The 22,776-nt window shown below is 41.6% G+C and overlaps 1 protein-coding gene across 13 annotated transcripts in view; it reads left to right on the forward strand.

Annotated features, from left to right (window-relative positions):
* Nucleotides 1-22,776, forward strand: part of Rbms3 (RNA binding motif single stranded interacting protein 3) — a 1,319,552-nt gene that overhangs the window by 1,075,330 nt on the left and 221,446 nt on the right. For all 13 annotated transcript variants that reach the window (XM_041676984.1, XM_041676985.1, XM_041676986.1 and 10 more), the window contains 2 exons: nucleotides 1,348-1,505; nucleotides 14,108-14,187. In XM_041676984.1, the coding sequence (XP_041532918.1) occupies nucleotides 1,348-1,505; nucleotides 14,108-14,187 (238 nt within the window). The remainder of the gene's footprint in view (nucleotides 1-1,347; nucleotides 1,506-14,107; nucleotides 14,188-22,776) is intronic.

Genomic DNA, 22,776 nt, shown 5'->3' on the forward strand with positions numbered 1-22,776 from the left:
ATGAATAGCTTTATATAGTTAAAGTAATATTCTGCAGGATAAGCAAATGTAACACACCTTTGCCCTGTTAAAATAATATTCCACAACAAGGAGCAATCTCAGTTATCAGATCTGCGGTTGCCCCCAAGCAGTGCCTATGCAGGCAGGAAGCATTATCTCAGTGGCCAGTAACCTCCCAGGGCAAAGGTAGTGACGCTGGCCAGATGAACAAGCCAAGAGAAGCTGCAAAGTGTTTATTTCAGGTGAGAAGGGGATTTCTCACAACCTGAGAAAAAGATTTGTGTTAACGGGATGGCCAAGATCTATAGTGACAATGAGGCTCCTACCCAGGAAGTCATGAGAAGGGACAAATCAGTGACTTCTGCTGTCACCCTGCAGTCTATACAAAGTCATGCATAGTCCACAGCAAGCACTTAGCAAAGATGGGAAAGAGGAACTGAAGGGTTCAGTGCCATCTGAACTAAGAGGAGTCGCAGGTGGACGCCTCATGGATAAGGTGTGATTTTAATCTGTGTTCACATAAGCTCAGCTGTAGTGTGAGTGTGTGTTTTACAAGGAAGTGTGGACAACGAGCCTGGCTTTCACTGATGGCAATCATATATATATATATATATATATATATATATATATATATATATATATATATGAAATGTTCTGCATTGGAAGGGAGTTGAGTAAGAGCAATTGGTGGCCAGATGTGGTGACGTACACCTGTCATCTCAACACTTGAGAGCAGGACTTCATGAGATGAGTTGTAAGCCACTGTTGTGGCTGTTGGTGTTTTTTTTTTTTGTTTGTTTTGTTTTGTTTCGTTTTTAATCAGCTGACACAAGCAAGAGTCACATAGAAGAGGGAGTCTCAACCGGGAAAATGCCTCCATTAGACCTGATGTAAGCAAATCTATAGGGCATTTTCTTAACCAGTGATTGATGGGGAAAGACCCAGGCCATTGTGGGTGGGGATATTTCTGTGCAGGTGGTCCTGGGTTCTATAATAAACAAATCTGAACAAACCATGGGGAACAAGCCAGTAAGCAGCACTCCTCCACCACCTCTGCATCAATTCCTGCCTTCAGGTTCTTCCTGCCTTGACTTCCCTAGTGATGTACTGTGTTACCAGGAAGTGTAAGCTGAAATAAACCCTTTCCTTCCCAAGTTTCTTGGTTCATGGTGTTTCATCACAGCAACAATTCCCCTAACTAGGACAGACACCCTGGCTGTCTAAGGTGTTTGGGAAGCTTGGGAAGCTGTGCCCTTTGAGAACATCAGAGAACTTTAGACTGGTTTGCAATTTACTTTCAGTGCATCTCAATAGATGTTACATCATTGTCTCTTTTTCTTCCCTTAGCAACAAGAACAAGACCCTACAAATCTATACATCTCAAATCTCCCCATCTCTATGGATGAGCAGGAGCTGGAGAACATGCTAAAGCCTTTTGGACACGTGATATCCACCAGAATCCTGAGAGACGCTAACGGAGTCAGCAGGGGCGTTGGCTTTGCCAGGTAACTCTTTCTCTGTAAGGAACCTATGTGGGACCTGTCTTTCCCCGGTGCTTCTTCTTAATCCCACTCCCCAGTAATATCTCAAGCCTAAAGCAATGGAAAATGCAAAATGAAAGAGAATACAATTAGCTTATCAAATATTTCATCTTTCCGTAGCTTTACTTCAAGCCAAAGAAAAATCCATGAAATTGTAAATATATTGTGCTTGCTAATACATGTACACAGACTCTCTGTATGGGTATCTGATCATAATAGTATGCATATTGAACATTCAGTCCTGTCTATACTTGCAAAGAAATTAAATCTGAGATTTCCAGTTTCACCCAGTATCCCAGAGCAAAAATCCTGTGTAGTGGAGGTAGGGATGTAGCTCATTAGGTAGACTGCTTGCCTAGCATGCAGCAAACCTTGGGTAAAGCCCCGTGTAAACCAGACATGGTGGCACATTCTCATAGTCCCAGTGCAGGAGAATCAGAAGTTCAATGTCATTGCTTAATGATAAGAAATTGGAGAATTAAACTGAGTCTCCATAGCCCCCCTGGCTGAGTATAGGCAGAAGGAGGATAATAGGTTTTTTGGGAGCTGAGACAGTGTGGACTAGGGGTTCATCCCAAGGTGATCAGTAGAACACACATGTGTAAAACAGACATGGTGGCACACACTCATTAGTTCCCATGCTGGTAAGGTGGGGCAGCAGGATTAGAAATTCAAGGTCAATTTCGACTCCATAGCAACTCCAAGAGCAGCATGTCCTGGCTTCCATCCATCCTGCTGGCTTACATGTTTGATTTCTTTGTTCACGGTGGGATGGATGGGTGGTTGATGAGTGATCCGTTCCATGATTTTCATCCCGTGAGGTTCACGAATAGCTCAGTTGAATGGTTTCAGCACTCCAAGCTGAATCTCCTAAAAGCACTGGTCCTGGTGGATTAGGGTCCTCTTTTAACTTAATTATCTGTCTCCAAATACATTACCTTCTGAATTATTATGGGTTAGGACTACAGATGAACTTGAGATGGAGCTACAGAGTATCTCGAGGCACTAAGTCAGGTCTATTCACTTGTCTTTCACACCAATCCCCACTGTATATTTTGGATTTGCCTCAAGGGAAGAAAGCCCAGTCTTCTACAAAGGGCAGAATTAAACAATCAAATCATCAGATCAAAACTGCAATCATGGCAGACAGAATCATGAAAGGACAAAATGCAGATTTATCTCTGGAGGAACTGTGGGAGGCTGAGAGCTTTTGGTTGATTATTCTCACTGTTCTAAATTCAGCCTCTTCCTCCTCTGGAGTATTTCTCACTGAGAAGTCACAGGGCGACCTTAAAAATTCAAATCTAGGCACATCAGAGTCCTTCAGCATTGCCTGAGTGATTTCATTCCACAACTATCCCCAAGTGTCACCCTGGCTTGGCTCACCTTCCCGGCAATGGTTCTTCCTGTCTTGTGACCTAGACAAGGCTACCCTTTTTGATTGACCACCTTGTCTACAGCTATTCTACTGCCTTCTGCCTACTCAGCTCTTAGGTACTGACTGAGCCATTTTTCTTCAGAGAATTCTTCCCTGACCTCCAACCCCAGACTGTTACCCAAGTTAAATTCTATGTTTCCCACTCCTGTAAAAGTTTTTTTTCAAATAAAATTTATCATAGCTGCACCCAATACTTTACTTTATTTCTGTGTTCTCCCACTGTATTGCTAGCTTGTTTTCTTTTTGATTGTTAAATGGGAAGATGGGTGGATGGCTGGATAGATGCGTGGATGGATGAAGAATAGATGAAAGAGTAGGTGATGGATGGATGGGTAGGTGGGTGGGTGGGTGGATGGGTAGATGGGTGGGTGGGTAGGGAGGTGGGTGGATGGATGAATGGATGGGTAGGTGAGTAGGTGAGTGAATGGCTGGCTGGATGGCTGGCTGGCTGGATGGATGGATGGGTAGGTGAGTGGATGAATGGATAAATTGATGGATGGGTAGGGAGGTGAGTAGATGGATGAATGGATGGGTAGGTAGATGGATCGGAGGGTAGTTGAACAGATGGATGGGTGAATGGTGGATGATATATTAGTAGGTGGGTAGATGGATTGATGGCTGGGTGGATGGATAGGTGGCTGGCAGATGGATGAGTGGATGGGTGGGTAGGTGGGTGGGTGGGTGGAAAGATGGAGGATAGATGGACTGGTGGGTAGATGAATAGATGGCTGGGTGAACAGGTGGGTGGGTGGATAGATGAGTGCAATTGTAACTGTATGATTATCATTCCATGACTTTCCAAAGTAACTTAGCTCAATAATCTTTAAATTTAGCGCTGTGACCTTAAATCACCAGTTGAATTCTTCCATAAAACTCTAGGTAGTTTCTTTGGTTTTGTTTTTCATTTTGCAGACAGGAGCACCTTGTGGCACAGGGTAGCCTTGGTTTCCTCAGCGCTGGGATTGTAAGTGCGTGGTCAGCAGGCTTTTCTTCTCTTAGGACTGGGTTTACTGACTTTAGAAGGAGAGTACATTTAGAAAAAGAACCCAAGTTAAGATCCTGATTTCTTTTGTCAGTCTCTTGGACATAGATGGAGAATGAGTCTTCGTTTCTCAGTTAAGTTTAGATTTTAAATTTTGAGGAGCAGGACCTCCTATGATTGACTCAACGGCATAAACTATGGCTATGTTTTTAGCTCTACCATGTGTTAATAGAACCATCCAGATTCCTGCTTACTCACAATATAGCATTCATTCTGTTTTCTGCAACAATGGTGCCTCTTGCTTCTACTAACAGGACTAGAAATTAAACTTTGCAGAGGTCTCCACTTTCCCAAGTTAAGTTTTTCACCATTACCACCCAAACAATTTCCCCAGTCACTCTTGAGTAACTTTTGATGACTAGTTGAAGTCCTTCAATTTTTTGCTTGCTCTCTTGTATTATAACAACATAGGGGAAGACAGCATTGGCTGATGACGATAAGCCAATTCTAACACTAGGGTCAGTGCAGTGTCACAGAAAACCGCAGCAGGTTCTGCACAGCTCAGGTGTTAGGCTGGCTCTTCAAGAAGTCCAGAGTGTTGCAGGCTCTATCAAAGGAAGATTCTGTGCCCACTGAAAGAGCAGCTGGCTTATATTTGTATCTAGTAAGTTGTAACATGTGTCTTGAGAATGTGTTTCTATCTCAGTGGACAAAACCTGCATGGTGTGTCATTTGGATATCACCCTGGTCACCCCTCACCCTTAGATGTGTCCCTTAGTTTATATTCAAGAGATCTGAAATCCCTTTGACTCGAAAGAAACATGCTCCCCATTATTATTTTACTTGCAAACTATACATTAATCTTCTTTTATAACCATCTCTTCAAAGTAAAAGGACTATCTTCATTTTATATTTAAAACAGTTAACTTCAAAGCTTTGATATGAATGCCGGTAGGGTGCAGAAAAAAAAAAGTTCTTCAGTGCTCCCGAAACACTGGGCAGAGTGTGAAATTACACACGCTTCAGTCTTATGGTTTCCCTTCAGTTTAAGAAATTCTCTTATAACTTGAAACAATTTGGTGAGATCCCCCACCCTCCAGGTGGCATTTTAGAGCTATGTCATAAACCTCTAAAACCAGACGTTAATGGTGGGAATGTTGATCATCTGGGGTTCCTAGGGAGCTCGTGGGTGTGGCAGGCCTGTGAAAATGAAGATCAACTCCCAGCATAAATCAGGGAGTCTGAAGGCACATGAGCATGTGCCCAAGCTGGCTGTTCCCCTTTCCCAGAAACAGGAGACCAGTTGTCCAGAAGAATCACACGAAAGTGTGCCCGACTCAGTGTGGAGAAGTGATGGGGGGTGGAGTGGGATGGAGGCGCTAACATCTGAAAACACAGACCCTCTTTAAGAAGGCATTTACTGTCCCCCGTCCTTCCCCTGGGGTCTAAAGAGCATGAGAGAAGGCTACAGAGACCTTTGTGCTGTGTGTTCACTCAGTCTTCTGTGCTCTCAGTGTGCTTCTCCTAGAGGCTTCCTTTAGGTGGCCCTTAACTTGTGGCCACACTGGCTTGGCCCTTCCCTCTGGAATGAACAGACTTTCTAAATAAATCATTGCCATTCTTTCTTTTTTTATCAATTAAAAATAATGCCAATTCATGGAAATTTTAGACAAATACTAGCCTGATCATTAATAATTAATATAAACAGCGAGTCAAAAAATACTCTTCATTTATTTTCTCCCGTCCAGGTACTAGCCAGGCCTGACTATGTTCACTCCTAAGCACAGGACAGGACTGAACACATTGGGATGGTTTGGCTTTAGTCTTTCATGTATTTTTTAGGAATGACTTTGAATATCAACATTTTATAGCTTTATTATCTAACTGGGCATTATATCTGTTATTCTTTCCCATCTCCTGAAATATAACGAGAAAAGAGATTTACAATAAACACAATGAAAGCAGCAAGTTTTATTTAAGAACCAGTATAAAGCAAGAGCTGCTCTTTGCTTCCCTGGCAAATGTTTCATGCCCATCAAATCAATCCAACTCTTTTTGGTTTTTATTCTTTGGGGCGTTTTTCACTTATATCTACCTTGACTCTGCTAAGGAAACAAACGAAAACAGAAAAACAACCCTGCCCTGTACTTTTTGCAGTACTTTTGGCATTGCCATCTAAGGTACATGGAACCAGGAAATCAAATGTGATCAAGGGTAAATTTCGTGATTAGCAATCTCGCTGCTGCAGCTGCGTCTGCACCCAGACTGTTCCAGTCATGCTGGCAGACACTAGAAAGAGTGAGGCCGTTTCTTTTGGTAATTGTAATTCCTCCTCCAGTGGCTGGGCAGATGTGACCCACTGGGAGCTACGCTGCTGGTTCCTCCCGGCTTCATCCTCTGTGGATACCTCTGCTCTCCCTGTCATGCGCTGCTTCCTGCCTCCTACCTGCATTCTATGTTCTCACCATCAAACACTGTGATTGTGGGTGGAGAAGGCAGAACCATCTGTTCTCATCGCTGTGTATTCAGAGCCTCAGAGCCATCAATCACCTAGTTGTTAAACCCCAAAACACAGTCATCTTTTTGAAGCTTCTAAGAGAGAGTTTATTCTGGAGCCAAATATGAGTGACCATGGCCTGGGGAAACAGACTTGGGTTACCTCAAATACCATGTTTCTATGTAATAACTTCCATGAAGTTTTCACAGTAATAGAACAATGAAAACCATAAATCAACATATTATTCAAGTATACAGGTGGAAACTTCACCTCGGTAGGTTGCCTGCAATCAGAACAAACTTTGCTACAGGCCTGAGATACTTTCTGAAGTGTCTGTGCCCTGCTGGATGGTGGGATGAAGTGATCGGCTGAGTATCTGCATTCAAAAGTTTTCAGTTGACCACAAAGTCATGATGTTAAGGTCAGACACAGACCTGGGCAAGTTATGGCTATTGGGGCCACTAAAGATAGCTCAGGATAACTTGTGGTTAAGCTCTGGACCAGTAGCATCTCAACCACTCCAAAATCACACTGCCTTTCTCATCCTTGTCAGTGATTCAGAAAGTCAGCCAACAAGACAATGAATCAGACAGCATCACTCAGTTGTTAATCTGAAATATCCCAAACTCCAGTCTTGCTCTTCCTATATCTTTCTAAGAAGCTGGGAAAGGAAGAACATGTTGATTGTTTTATTAGGCTGCTTGTTTGTCCCAGCCGCCCAGAACCGAAATAACCACACAGAAACTATATTATTTAAATCACTGCGTGGTCCATTAGCTCTAGCTTCTTATTGGCTGACTCTTACATATTAATTTAACACATTTATATTAATCTGTGTATCTCCACGTGGCTGTGGTTTACCAGCTAATGTTCTGTCTGGCTCCGGCGGAGTTACATGGCTTCTCTCTGATTCTACCTCCTTTATCCCAGCTAGTTTTCCTTGCCTAGCTCTGTTCCCCTATAGCTCTGCTATAGGCCCAAAGCCTATATTTATCAATGGTAATAACAACATACAGAAAGAAATCCCACATCAGATAGCTATATATCATTTAAAAATGACATGTTTTTTTTTTTAAAAAAAATAACTGTTGGATAAAAACACAGTTCTGAAACAAAAGTCCTTCACTCACGTGGAACTGAACTTGGTGAACTGAATTCCCAGGGAAATTTGGAGGTATTAAATCCCTTCACCCACTTCGTGTTCTAAAAAGAAACCAGGAGAAAGTGAAGTGAACTGTTAGATATCCCAGTGGTTCTGGAATTTCAGGCCAGCTGTTGGTGCTGGTCAGCAGAGAAGACACACTTGGAAATATAGCCTCTTATTGCTTGCATTTTAAATTTGAGCCACTTATTTTGTATACTTCCTCCATGCCCAGCTTTCTGTAAGCTTGTCTGACCCCTTGATTCTCTACATCTTTGTAGGGGTAAGCATAGTTCTGCATGGGCTAGAAATCATTTGTTTCTATCTCTCTTCTGTATGTCTTATGTGTATTCTTGTATACTTCAAGCTTCAAACTTCTTCCTGATACATGAAATATATTTATTCATTCCCTATCTTAGTTCATCAGATTCAAATGTCTATAGTTCCCTACATGCCAGGCACTATTTTAATACGTTATTATTGAGGTGCCCATGAACAGAGAAACATATTGCTTTGGGGAACCAATATTTTATTGGTTTATGGAGATCATTGGATGTGATAAGCAGTCAAATATTAAATAATATCAAATTACTATAGTGTCACAAAATCAAAATAAAATACAGGACTATGATTCAGAGTATGGGACCAGGGGTCAAGGTGGGACAGCTCTTTCAATAGGGAATAATTCAATTTTGAAATATGCAAATGATAAAAAGAAATCTCTAGGGACTTGGGAAGGGGGAAAAAACCTGCTAAGAGAAAAAGGAAGTAAGGGATCTAGACTGTGGCAGATTTGGCAAGTTTGGGAGACAGGAGACCACAAAACAAGAGAATGCCTTTAACTATATCTAAGAATAAAATGTGACTCAAAGAAATGAATTAGAAGTCTTTTGGAAAGTTCTAAGCGTCAAAGTCTTGGCTTTCTACAGCATACAATGGCAAAGCTATTCTTAGTGCTGTCCTCAGGCCCCACTGCATGCTAGGTGAGTTCCCTGGCACTGGCTGTAGCATACCCAGGGTTCACTAGTCATGCTGGTGGCCTTGGATTCATGTTAATCGTCAGGCGGGAATCTTCAACCCACCTGAGCCTCTTCAGTAGCGAGCATCATAGACAAACAAGACTTTCCAGACAAACACTTCCAGATCTGAATGTATTATTCTGCCCCACTGCACAGCCAGGGACACTAACTTGAAAGTCATCCTGAAGGCCTGCCCTAAAGGCTGGTTACCCAGACTTCAGCCTGTATATGTCTCTTGTCTCTATATGCAGATGGCTTATTTAAAAGAGATCAAGCCATTTTTGTGTTATTTTTTCTAATTTCTATAATCAAAGCTCTTTCTGGAAACATTAATCTGGCCTATATAAAGAGTTAGATTAATATGCATCTAGGCAAGAATGTCACACCCTCTTAGGTATCTGTACTCAGTTAATCTGAGGGACAGAGGTACTTTCTGATACTTTCTGTATTGAGTCAGAAGAAAAGCCATTTTGATTTTATTTTGTTTTGTTTTCTGGCATGTTTCTTGAACTGTACATCCCCTGTGGTTATGTTTTATTTCTCTATTATTGATCAAGGTGATGGACATAGGTTCAGCATATTATTCCTCTACCGAGAAGACTATACTAGACGCTGATTTCCAGAATTGTGGGCAGGGTCATGGGAACTGACACAGTGATCCTGAGATGACAAGAGAGGCAGACCTCAGGAAGCTCTTGCCACCTGCAGGTCACAGGGAAAGCAGAGTCCTGTCCTCAGAATCTAGTACAGCCTGTATTTAGAGACAGGATGCCTCAGACACTAGGCCAAAACAGGAAATAGGGAAAAAGCCCTCAGATTCCTTCTCTTTTCAAAACTAATTACTGGGGCGAGGTGGCTGTGAGCCAGAAGACACCTTTCAGGAGTTGGTCCCCTCCTTCCCCTTGCTAATGGAACAGTCTCACTTGTTCTATTGCTCTTGCTACAGAGGTTAGATGGCCCATGAGCTTCAAGGCGATGCTCCTGATGCTCCTGTTTCATTGGGAGTTCAAGGTCATCATTGCTGACATGATGAGTCTTAGCAGACATAAAACCCAAGAAGCTATCATTGTAATAGCAACTCCAGACTCTCTGTGGAACCCACCCTCTCCTCCATCAGCCCTCATTCTGTCCTGGGATCCAGTTCGGTGTATCATGTTCAAATGTGTTGTTGCGTCTTCCTAGACTGCTCAGGTCTGTGACATTTCCTCTGGCTTTGGTCTTCTTGGATAGTCCTGATTCTGACCCTGGAGAATGTCTCTGCATCTGAAATTGCCTGGCAGCACCATTCCTTAGGAATGGGATCCTAAATTGTGTGAGAATGAAAAAGCTGAGCTGAGCACAAGTGAGCAAGGAAACACGCATGCATTCATTTCTCTCCAGCGGATGTGCATGCGACCTGACTGTTTCAAGTTCCTGCCTTGACCTCCCCACAGTGATGAACTGTGTGTAATCTCGAATTTTAAACTGAAATAATCCCCTTTGCTCCCTTAATTGCTTTTTAGATGGGGTCAGGATGTTTTTGGATGGGGTCACAACAGAAACGAAACTAGGACACTGTCAAGACCACAATGGTGGTCTGTCTCCTCGAAAATCCTTCTGAGTACAGAGATAGGAGGCGCAGCTTCTAGGCCAAGTCATCTGTGAGCCAGTCTTCAGGGAGGACACCTATGGTGCTCCCCAAATCAAAGGGTTGATTTTTTTTTATTTATGCAGTGGAGAAAATGTCTGAGACAATTTCTAATTCTTTAGTAATATGATGCATTTTTATTTAACCTTTTTATTATTGTATGAAAATCTGATACATGCATGCAGTAGGTTTTGATCAAATTCTTCCTCAGTCCTTCTCCTGTAGTTCCTCCAATACAACCCTCAGTTTTTCCTCCAAATTTCACGTGCTCTACCCCCACCTTTAAACCTACTCCGTCCACTTAATGCTGCTTATATCTGCATGGCTGTAGGGCCATCTAATGGAGCATGGGCATCCTCTCACAAGCCACATTCCTAAGGAAAACTGACTTAATGATGTAATTCTACAAAGTGGTTTTGGACATGGGCTCACACACATGCAATCACACACACACACACACACACACACACACACACACACACAGCCTAAGATGTTTTTCAAATATTTTTAATTTTTTTGAATTCTTTTTCTTTTCGTTGTCCTAGGGACTCACCATGGCCCTCTACATTGCAATGGGTTATAAAGCAAATGACATATGATTTATTTTTGAAATGCTTGAAAGAGCACACATTTTAGTCATTAAAAATCTTCTGATAGCTTTGATGCTTTGTGTAAATTTTACCAGAAATGAGGATGTTTGGCTCACGAGGTTGGATGTTCCAAGTCACCAATAATTTATCCAGTGCTATGATTGCAAAATCCCAGATATTTCACAAGAGCGGAAGCCTCTGATTAAGCATAACACATGACAGAGTGGATTTGTTTTTATATCCTTATCTTATAATGCTTAGGACTTTCAGATCGTGAACTGAGAGTTAAGGTGAAAGAGTTAAGCTGAACATGGTTTTCCTCAAGACTTTTATTCCTCTGTGTGTCAAGCCAGATCCAGAACATTCTGCCAATGCTAGATCGGGTTCTCATGCACTGTAGTTTGACTGTGGGAATTGTGTGAGCCGTGAAATCAGTTTCTCTGAGCAGTAGCGGTTGTTTAGGAGAACAGAGGAGGAAGAAGGAGACAAACGAGGGGCAGGCAGCTGCTGCTGCAGCAACCAAATTCTTCAGTGTGTTTCCAATGACTGAAACCAGCAGTTGTGAGTCAAGAGACAAGAAAGAAGCAGGACCCTGAATGTGTGTTTATGTTTAAACGGCAGCTCTAACAAAACCCCTGGAAGCTTTACACAGTGACCGGAACCTTATAAGACCCTGCTTAATGCATTGTCAGGTGGCTGACTCCACTCTGGAGCTGATCTGCAGGGCAGAGCAGGGAAGGCCTCAGGTACCTCATGGAATAATAGCTACACTGGAGTGAGCCAGGCCAAATGAAAGGGGCTGGTCAAGGCCTCTGTATTCGCTGCTGTCTTTCCAAACATACTAGAGAGCGCTCACTTCAATTTAGCCCAAGCACGGGCCAGATTTCAGATAGCTGGGGTTGGCAGCCTCGCGGGGCACTTCGTTGCGAAACTAGAGAAGAAAATAGGTATGCTCTGGCTAACCCTGCTATTCACCTACAGGTCTCACTCTTGTTTCCAGAGCTTTGTCCCTGCCCCTTTGGCACTTTTCAGATGTGGCCCCAAGTATTCAAATGAAATTGTCACTGCTGGGTGGTACAACGTAACGTGCTTTGACACGGCGTGATTACAGCCAGAGAAAACAGACTTTTATTGCTTTATTCTCTCAGAAAAGTGTCTCTGGTGGCTCACAGCAGATATCTACTTAGTTAGATCTGAATGAACCCAAAGTGAGCCGTCTGCCTAGCCTGCTATCTTTGTGTTCTTAGAAAGAGACCCCAGCAGGCTCGCCGCGGCTGTAAAATGGCGTTAAGAGAAGATGATCGTACTTAGAACCCAGAAGGGATGACTCGAAACTTTCAAACCAGAGTAAAAATAGTGTAGGCACGTGGGGTGGGCAGCAGCCCGTTTTCTTCTCTCCTTGCTCCTGTATTCACAAAATCCGCAGCTGCACATTGTAACCTCCGGTTATGTTTGGTCTTCATGTAAAATATGTGTCATTCCAGGACAAAGAGAAAGGGCTTGATTGGTGGGGCTTGGCAGGCAGCGTTTATCCCCTGAGCTCCCAGAGACAGGTTTAGGAGAGAAGGGACTCAAGGCATGAGCCGCCAGTCTTTACCTCCTAGAATAAAATTTCACTAATGCAGCATCTGTGGGAGGTAAGGGCTCCCATTTCCTCTCGGGCTCATGTCTCTGCTAGGAGGAAGCTTTTCCTCAAAGAGGCAACAGGGAGTAGACCCTGTGGGAAGGTGCAGAGGCAGACAAGAATTCTTTTATTCCTAGAAAAGGAAGTTTCCTACTACAAACAAAGAAAACGTAGAAATAAGAAGAATACGATTAAAGGTTCTAGTAGGTAGGAAATGTAAAGATGAAGAAACTTGTATTTCCCTGTTCCTAAATATTTAGAATGAGGAAAATATGTCTTGCTTTTCTTATTCAAATATCTTTTGATTTGAGGGTTCTTGTCATTAATAACTGAATATATATATACACATATATATTATTCTCTATATTTAAAATGTCATTGATGGAGTTGGGAAATTGGGTCTGCAGTTAAGAGCATTTACTGCTCTTCCAGAGAACATGAGTTCAGTTCTCAGCACCCGGGCTGGTTAACAACCACTTATAACTCCAGTTCTAGGGACTGACTCCTTTTCACCTCTACAGGCATGACAATCAAAGAGAGAGAGAGAGAGAGAGAGAGAGAGAGAGAGAGAGACCGAGAGAGAGAGAAATAACAAAGTGAAGACCATATACAGTTTATTTTGTGGAAACCCTTGCAGATACACCTGAGCCAGGGCAGTCTTGCCAAGATGAACATGATGCTGGGATGGGAAAGCAATCTGTCCTTAGATTGTACGTGAAATGCGGACATTTCACACAAAAACCTCATCTTATGAATATTTGTATCTAGTATTAAATATAAAAAAGGAATAGGAAAGTAGCCAAAATTCTAAAAAGACTGTAGGGGAAGCCCAGCCCAATGGGGGGCTTGTTCGCCTGGGGCTAATGTTTACCTATGTATCTGGCGGCATGAGCCCCTTAGGTCCTTTTGTATTTCCTGCCTGTCGCTGGATCGCTGGTGTTGTAAGCTATCCCTTCATTAAATTTTGCTGTTTCATACTAAGCTATCCTGGTTATTACGCCGAATCAAAAGACAATATTATGGTTTTGTGTGTTCTTTTAGCTTCCTCTTATATGTAGGGACCCCAAATAATTCTCTCTAGGTATCTTCCACACAATGAGTTTTCAATAAAAGTGCCACAGGGCTAATAACTGTCCCACCATGTGACCTTAGGCAGCAAGCTATCCAAATACAGTGCATCGTTCTCACAGTGTGGCTGAGTTAGCACTGCTCAGGCTTTGACCGTGGCTGATGTTGGTCAAGATCCCCAATGCCACCACTTACTGGAGAGGAACTTTGGCTCCTCCAGCCTCCATGCCCCCATTGATACAACCTGCCTCTCCTGGCTCCTAATTTAGTCATTTGGTTAACATCAATTGAATGCTGTCCACTGCCAAGCTGCCTTGTGTAGAAGGAAGTAAAGGTCTCAGGTTAGTTCTGTGACATCCCCCTGGGCAGCCATATGGGATGACACATTGAGCAGTGATAACCTTGTCAAGTCTCACGAGCCCATGGTAGCTATGACAACAGATGGTAATTCATGTGCACATGTCAAATTAAACTCCCCCATCCCTTTCTTATAACCCTTTATTGTATATTGTTATAGGAACAACTTGATAGAAACATATAATCTCATGTTAACTTCCCCATACTTTCTCCCCCCACCCAGAATGGAGTCTACCGAAAAATGTGAAGTGGTAATTCAACATTTTAATGGAAAATATCTGAAAACACCACCAGGCATCCCAGGTAAGAAATGCCATCAGAAGTCACTGAAAAGTGTCTTGGCTTCTGGCTAATGCTAATTCATTTGCCTACCGTAGGAGGGGTTAAATCATTGCCTACCATTGAAGGGGTTAAATCATTGCCTACTATTGGAGGGGGTAAATCATTGTTTACTGTTGGAGGGGGTAAATTATTGCCTACTGTTGGAGAGGTTACATCGTTTGCCTACTGTTGGAGGGGGTAAATCATTTATATCCTGTTGGAGGTATTAAATTATTGGCATACTGTTGGGGTTACATCATTGGCATACTGTTGGAGGGGGTAAATCATTTGCATACTGTTGGGGGTAAATCGTTTGCATACTATTGGAGTGTTGTAAAAGTGCATTTTCTACATCTCCTTTTTTCAAATCTGTGCATGTTGAGTAGTATGTGTGGTGTATGACATGTGTATGTGAATGTACATGCTATACACTCACATGAGAGGTCTAAAGGGGAATACTGGATGTCTTATCAGTCTCTGTTTTATTCTCTTGAGACATGGTCTCTCACTGAACCGGAAGCTCACTAATTTGGTTATACTGATGGCCAGTGAGCTCCAGGGATGCGCCTGTCTTCATCTGCAAGTGCATAGCCATGCCTAGCTTTTGCATGGATGTTGGGGATCTGAACTTGGACTCTCATGCTTGTATAGCAAGCACCTAAGCTGTAGAGCCAGCGCCCCACTTCCTAATTGTGTACGTGTGTGTAAACACTATTTAAAAACTCGTTCCCAGACTTTCTGGGTGATTCTTCATTGTGGTGTGTTTGAATTGTTGCTGTTGATTCCCTGAAGTGGGTTAGAAGAGGAACAGATCAAAGTGCAGGTGTGCTTGAGATGAAGAACGCTTGTGACACTCGACGTGAGTGCTGAGTCCTTCATCTGCCTTGTATTAAGTGGCTATGCCGTGATATTCATAGCAGAGATGAAGAGCCCATACTGGACCCCAACCACCACTGTCCACTTGTAAGACAACTTTATGGCAATTTGGCAGTCATGAAATCTGAGTGCAAAAATTTTACAATAATATAAGTGACAGTTTGAGAAATTGTTAAAAGCTGCAATCTATACTATCCCATAGCGTTTTATATTTTCTCAAGGCAGAAATTTTAAGAGTTTTATATACATTGTAAAATGATACCACTTTTGATCATCAAGAGTTACATTTAACATAAAAAATAAAATGTATCATGTTTATCAGAATCATTGATGCTTTAACTTGGCTTAACCTGTTAGGGAACAAGAAAAGTATTTGGTGTTGGATGATTACATTGAAAAATAGCTCATGAGCCCTGGGCATGGTGGTTCACTCCTGCCTTCCCAGCACTTGGGAGGCAGAGGCAGGAGAATCGGGAGTTCAAGGTCATCTTCAGCTACGTGGAGACTTTAAGGACAGCCTGGACTACCTGAAATCCTGTCTTCAAAAATGGTATTGCATATTAATATATGAAAATTACGATTGAATGAAGTGCTATGCTGAGATAAATTGTTGCATACTAAGAGCCTTTTAGTGAATGCTGTTTATTGTACGGCTCTTTTGATGATGACCTGTATCAGTGGAAAAAAGTATATGTGTGTGTGTGTGTGTACATGTATATATATGTACATATATATGTATATGTGTGTATATTCATTTATATTTTGGGTTTTGACAATTACTGTTATAATATCACTATCATTGGAATCCATAAAGGGTTTGGAAATTTGGCTTCTCAATTCCTTAAAACAGATTGAAGTTATATAGAGGAGAAAATGTGAACGATAGAGTTTTTTTTTTGTTTTGTTTTGTTTTTTTTGGTGGCATAATCAGGGCTTTGTCCTGACTTGGTTGCTTGGGGAGGGTGTTAGTAAAGAGAAATGCCCTTCCTCAGGATGTTTGGATGATGGAGAAGATGCAAAGGCAAGTGATTGGTTAGTCAGTGAGTGTGCATGCAGCCATACAGGTGCCTTGATTTGGTTAGCTTCCACCCTCTGGGAACTGACTTCGTCATGATCCACTAGGAGACATATGGTGTTGTTAAGAAAGGCTGTCACAGTTTTCTTCTCAGCATGGAAACAGTCTTTGCATTTTAGGAGAAATAGTGTGGGCTTTTTTCTCCTGTTAGTATAAATAGACAACTCAAGACATTCTGCCCAGAACTGGCTTTGAACAGACAAGGCACGTAAGTGTGTGTGCATGTGCGTGTGTGTCTCCTGCTGAATCAGAAACTCAGCAATCTGGTGAGAATTGCTGGCCAATATCTCCAGGGATTTGCCTGTCCTCCCACTTCACAAGCTAGGATTGCAGGCACACACCACCATGCCTGCCTTTTATGTGGGCTCTGGGGATCTGAACTCAGCTCCTCATGCTTGTGTGACAAGCTCCTTACTAAATGAACCCTACAGTTCCCTCATCTTAATCCCAGTTTACCCGACATATATCTGCAGACACAGAAGGCATTGAATTAGGTATGAATCCCATGGTTATGTTAAAGAGGTAAGCAATGAGCTAACTATGTGGAATCATTAATTAACATCTGAACACAGGTTTGTAAGTTTATAGGTTTCTTCCTTTGGGGAGGAAAAAAAGACATACTGAAATCCATCTTGACCTGACAGGTTTGGAAATATTTTGTTTGGTTTTCCCCAAACATATAGGTGATTAAAATAATTTAATGCTAAAGTCAAGAAAAATCCCTACAGATCCCTTAATGTTCCAGCATTCTTCATCTGCACACAGGGAGGGCTAGCACCTTTTTTAAACATCATAGCTACCCCCAATGGAAGCATGGTGCATCACACAGAGTTGCTTGTGAAATTTTAGCCCCTTGATAGCTCATGGCAGCAAGAAAACCAACAGCTTGGCTCCCTTACAAAATACTTAGAGGTGAAACTTATGCTTCTGAGGCCTCCCCTCGGTGGAATAGAATTAAATATGCAATACTGATCATCAGGAGCTCTCAAGTTGGCCTTTATTTATGCATAATTTTGGAAGTCAAATAGAGTTTAATAAAAGCTTCAAATGCTAACTGAAGATATTAAATCTTTGATATGTAAATCTGGTGTGAAACACAAGAGTATGTCATAAGAAACAGGTTTTGGGAAGGTATAATAGGAAATGTCCCCAAAGGATCCAGTGTGGATGTCGTGGCAGGCAGGATCAAATGGGCCATATGTTGCTTACTCAGTTTGGTGCTCATAGCTTCTATGTGGATCTGTTTAAAATATTATTTTTATAATTCATATTTTTGAAAAATTTAGAGTGTTTGTATGTGTGTGTGTGTGTATTTGTGAGTGCTGTTGCATTTAGGCCTTGGCGGACATGGGGAGGTTAACTGACACCCACTGTGGTTAGGCCTTCCTTGCTTTCTGTCTTGTTTAAGGCAGAGTGTCTCTAGTTATTTGTGGCTGTATATTCAAGGCTAACTGGTTCATGAAGTTCTGGGTACCTTGTCTTGATTGCCTGTGTCTTTCTGAAGATATACTTTAATCGCAGACACTCATGCTAATCCATTTGATTTTGACATGAGTTCTGGGGACTTGAACTTGTTCCTAATGCTGGAGTGGTCAGTTCATTACACATGAATTTTTGATAGCCCAGAAATTTATCTGTTAATTGAATTTTCTCTTCCATTGCAAAGACAAAAAGTTCAAGGTTACTAGCAGCTGCTATAACACACAGAAGAGAGTCCGGGGAGTGGTTTTAAAAATTTATTGTTTTAGCCGGGCAATGGTGGCGCACGCCTTTAATCCCAGCACTCGGGAGGCAGAGGCAGGCAGATCTCTGTGAGTTCAAGACCAGCCTGGTCTACAGAGCTAGTTCCAGGACAGGCTCCAAAGCCACAGAGAAACCCTGTCTCGAAAAACCAAAAAAAAAAAAAAAATATTGTTTTGATTTATGTGTGTGAAATGTATTTGCTGTTTTCATTTATGTCTGTGTGCTTGCTAATCTCTATGTGCACTTGTGTAGGGCTGTCTATGGCAGCCAGAGAAGTTGTTGGACCCCTTGCAGCTGGAGTTACAAGGGTTGAGAGTCAATGTGGGTGCTAGAATCTGAACTTATGCCCTATGGAAGAACACCAAGCATTCACTATCACTGAGCCATCTCCAGCCCTGTGTCTTTCTCATTTTCCCTCTTTAAGTGACCAGTTTTCCAACTCCTTTCAGTAAAACATTTGAGAGAGCTTCTCTTTGCTGGTGAACATACTAATCATTTTCAAAATAACATTAATTGATATGGCCTTCTTGAAAAAAAATAAGGGTGAACATAATTATGCTCATTGTAAGGAATTCCTCAAAGAACTAGTAAAAGAGGCAGAGTTCAAAAGCACTGAGAACTCCAATCTTCTGCTTTAGCATAGTTTCGTGTGTTTGGGGCCAGAAGTCCATGACTTTGTCTGCACATGGATGTTTTCAATATAGCAATATTTAAAACCATGTGCGAACAATCCACAGTCATGTGCAATAACCTGAGTCACCGTGTCCTAAGAAGGCTGTGGATGTTGAATCACTCAGCGTCCTATATCGTTCTATGGGAGTGCAGAACAATTTCTGCTAAGTTCATATGACTCCCATCTTCATTTGAGGATGGTTTGTGGAAGCAGGCACACACTGTGGAGCACACATGGGATTCCATTCTGTCACCCTTGGCAATGATGGTGACCCTTATAGGAAACACAAGGCTAATTAGACCAAGTAATAATCTCTTTCATCTCCTGAATCCCGTAGTGCTATTTCTACCAAGGGTTAAGAAAAATAACTCCTTGAATACTGAGCTTTGACATGGTTATAAATTTTAAATTCAGAACCATCATTGTTAAGCACATTTGCAAGAATATCATCTAACATTGATCTCATTTATGAAGTCAACACCATTTGTGTTTTGATTATAGTATGAATAATTTGCTCATTAAATATTAGTTACATGGTTGTTAAGTTTTTCTTTGTGACACACATCAATGTGATGTTGAAGGGAATGATGTAGATGCCACATTTCAGATCATCCTGGGTCTCTCTATATAGCAAGCCTCTTCCCATTGATTCATAAGAGGTCTAGTGTCAATGAGGGCATCGTGGATCTTTCCATTCACACTATTAGAGCATCCCCAAATGGTTCAGATGATGCTCAACAGGATCAGGAAAGAGGAAGGAGGGCAGATGGAAAGATCAATGATACATATGTATGGATAGATAAGTGTAATGGGTAGTTGGATAGATAGATACCAGAATCAAACTATAAAGTATTAGGACACCTGGATGAGGAAGCTTAAAAAGATCGAACATTACTGTTGTCATTGACGGATCAGAAGGTGAGGTCAGCCTCACATGTTAAATAGTGCCTGTCATGTGAACATTGCATCACTATCATTAGCAGAAAGAGATCCTGCAATGCTCCTTCCCCCAGAGAGCAGAGACAACACAGTGTTCCATAAATGCTGCATGTCCTGTGTATTGATCTTGATACTTCCTGGGCAAAACGAATGCTCATTAGTTGCTTGCCCACCTCACCCGAGGCAATTCTGTGTTCCGTAATGAATTACACAGCTATGTGGGCCAGCCCCAAAGCATTTCATTTCCAGCTAGCTGGCAGAGCAAAGGCTATGTTCCCAGAAACCTCAGGGCTCTGGAGGGCATGAACTCAAAAGGATCGCTTTCAAAGAGGCCCTAAAGCAGAGTGACCACAGTGTGGGAAAGGCTTTCCCATGTAAGGACACCCATTGATGAACACAACCTACATGCCGCATTGTGGGCAAATAAATCACGTTCTGTTCTCAGATGAGACTTCTGCCTGTGAGTGCGTGTTTCTGTCAGCAAAGCTGTCTTTCTAGAAGAAAATGGAATCATCCATGTCTGTTCTTAAGATTTTTTTATTCTTTGATAATTGCTCCTAATCCCAACTGAACTCCAGGAAATCGGGGAGAGTTGAAAGACATCTTGTCATATTAGAGAATGCTTTCCATTTTTAAGAGACCTTGTTCACAATAGCAATTTGGACCAGCTAGTGAACTAGAAAAATTGTTTTTTCTATGACAGAGATTTTATCTTTTATTGTCTTGATGTCGTGACATAGTAAATTTACTGTTTCTCCTTTCTTGAAATAAGTAACAATATGTAAATTATGAATGTATACGAACACTTCATGAGAGTGTCAGAGAAAAGTTTCTTAGAGTGTTTTTTTTTCACTATAAGAAAATATGGGGTTGGTTAGATGGCTTAGTGAGAAAAGACGTTTGCTGAAAGCCTATGAATTTGATCATCAGGATGTTACACACACACACACACACACAATAAATATAATCCAGCTACTTTTAAATAAATATTTGTTTAAACTTAAAACTCCTTCAAAGCAAAGCAAATGTCATCAGCATATTCAAATGCAATATATGTTAAAATATAAAATTTAAAATCAACTTAGATATCTTGTGGATAGGAAATGCTGGAGACCATTAGCATTGGTGTTCCTTTCATGGTCACTCTAGACCAGAATCACAACTCTAGCTGGGAAATAGGCCACAAGTGGAAAAGTATTGTGCTACACAGTTGGCAAAAATATATCCTTATTGCTGTGCTCACGTGCGCCATTGCATTGAGGGGAACAAAGCCTCATATGGGGCCTGGCATGATTGCTCAGTGGAAAAGATGCTTGTCAACAAATCTGACTTGAGTTCAATCTCGAGAACCCAATCTCGAGATGGTGGAAGGAAAGACCAACTCTTGAGGACTGTCCTCATTACAAAGCCTAGTGACACACACACACATACACACACACACAGAGACAGAGAGAGAGAGAGAGAGAGAGAGAGAGAGAGAGAGAGAGAGAAAGTGCTTTCTTAAATCAAAATAAAATTCATATTTCAGATAGACTTTGTAAAACATTCAAACCAGTTGGGTATCAGTTTTGATTTCACTTAGTGAATTTAGCAGTACTTGAGGGGTGTTGTTTTTCTGTACTTTCATTTTTCTTTTCTTATTTTTTTTTTTAAATTTCTGTGAATGCCTGTGTACCATGTGCATGAAATTACTGTGAAGGCCAGAAGAGGGGGTTGTTTCCTGGAGTTACAGATGGTTCTAGCTGCTATTTGGTGATGAGAACTGAACTTGGATCCTCTGCAAGAACAGCCAATACTTTTAACCACTGGGCCATCTATCCAGCACCATCCTGACCCCCTTATTTACTCTTCTTTTAAGATGATGTCTCGTGTCTCTTAGGCTGGCTGCTGGTCTGGAACTCACTCTATAGCCACAAATGAAATTGAACTTCTAATCCTGCTGTTCTCACTGCCTAAATGCTAAGATTACACATGTCTACAGATCTGGGACTAGAACTCAGGGCTTTGTGCTTACTTGGAAAGCACTTAACTACGTTTTCACAAAAATTTCATCATTATTTCTATCTATTAAATACATAGTAGGCTTGTAAAAAAAGTAGGATTATTGTTGTTGTTGTTGTTGTTGTTGTAATAGTGTTAGTGTGCTTCAGAAAGCAACCATAAAATATGTTAATCAATGGTGTCTTCAATTCTGTATGAATTATTTGGCCATTAACTTGGCCCATCCTGTCTTATTTTTCTGTGGACCATGCTGATCTTAGCAAGGTAAATACATAATTGATTTAATATAGGAGGGAAGAAAAAGAAAAGGGTAATACAGTTGTAAACTGGATAATGAGTTAAATAGAAAAGACATAGATTCATCTAGTAGGGACCACAAAGGTCAGAAAAAGCAGTGCCCTGTGTTTCATGCCCACTCTCTTCTGTCATCTATACTTTTAGCTACAAGTGACAATGGCCATCTCCAGGTCCTCTAACATATCTACCACATACACCTTAGTTTCTACACTTTCCCTCCTTGGACAAAAATTGACCAAGGCTCAACCAACCCAGGCCTTATACAAACTTAGAGAGTCGTTGGCCCCTGGAATAACCCTGTACTGGTGGAATTTACCGTAAAATGAATATTTCACAAATACACATTAGTTCCCTGGCTTGAATTTTTTTTTTTTTTTTTTTTTTTTGGTTTTTCGAGACAGGATTTCTCTGTGGCTTTGGAGCCTGTCGTGGAACTAGCTCTGTAGACCAGGCTGGTCTCGAACTCACAGAGATCCACCTGCCTCTGCCTCCCGAGTGCTGGGATTAAAGGCATGCGCCACCATCGCCTGGCTCCCGGCTTGTATTTTTGTGTCTTGGCTCAACACCATTGATTTTCTTTGCCAGGAGAATGCTACGATGATTATTATTAATAACTTCCAATATTATCATGTATAGATTTTAATTGTTACAACAATGTCAAAGCTCTAGTACCCATCAGAATGTGTGTGAGCTCTGGTTATTGAATGAGGTTGAGACAGAGAAGGAGAGAGAGGCCCATATTCATCTCAATGATCATGACCAACTTCACCACTAATTTCTCAGCTAGTAACCACATTTAGGTTTGTGCACACTTCCAAATGGAAGATTTGACAGGAAGACCATCCTAAACCCACAGTAAATTGTTAATTTTGTTTCTAAGAGTGTTGGGCGTTTGCCTCCTGTCAGTGTTGCTAATGAGTAAGCTATTTCAGTGTCTGCCTAAGTATGTCTGATTAGCAAGCTAAGA

Source organism: Microtus oregoni, unplaced genomic scaffold (assembly GCF_018167655.1).
Source record: "Microtus oregoni isolate MIOR12 unplaced genomic scaffold, Mior012 000028F_ref0000031, whole genome shotgun sequence".
Classification (NCBI taxonomy): Eukaryota; Metazoa; Chordata; class Mammalia; order Rodentia; family Cricetidae; genus Microtus; species Microtus oregoni.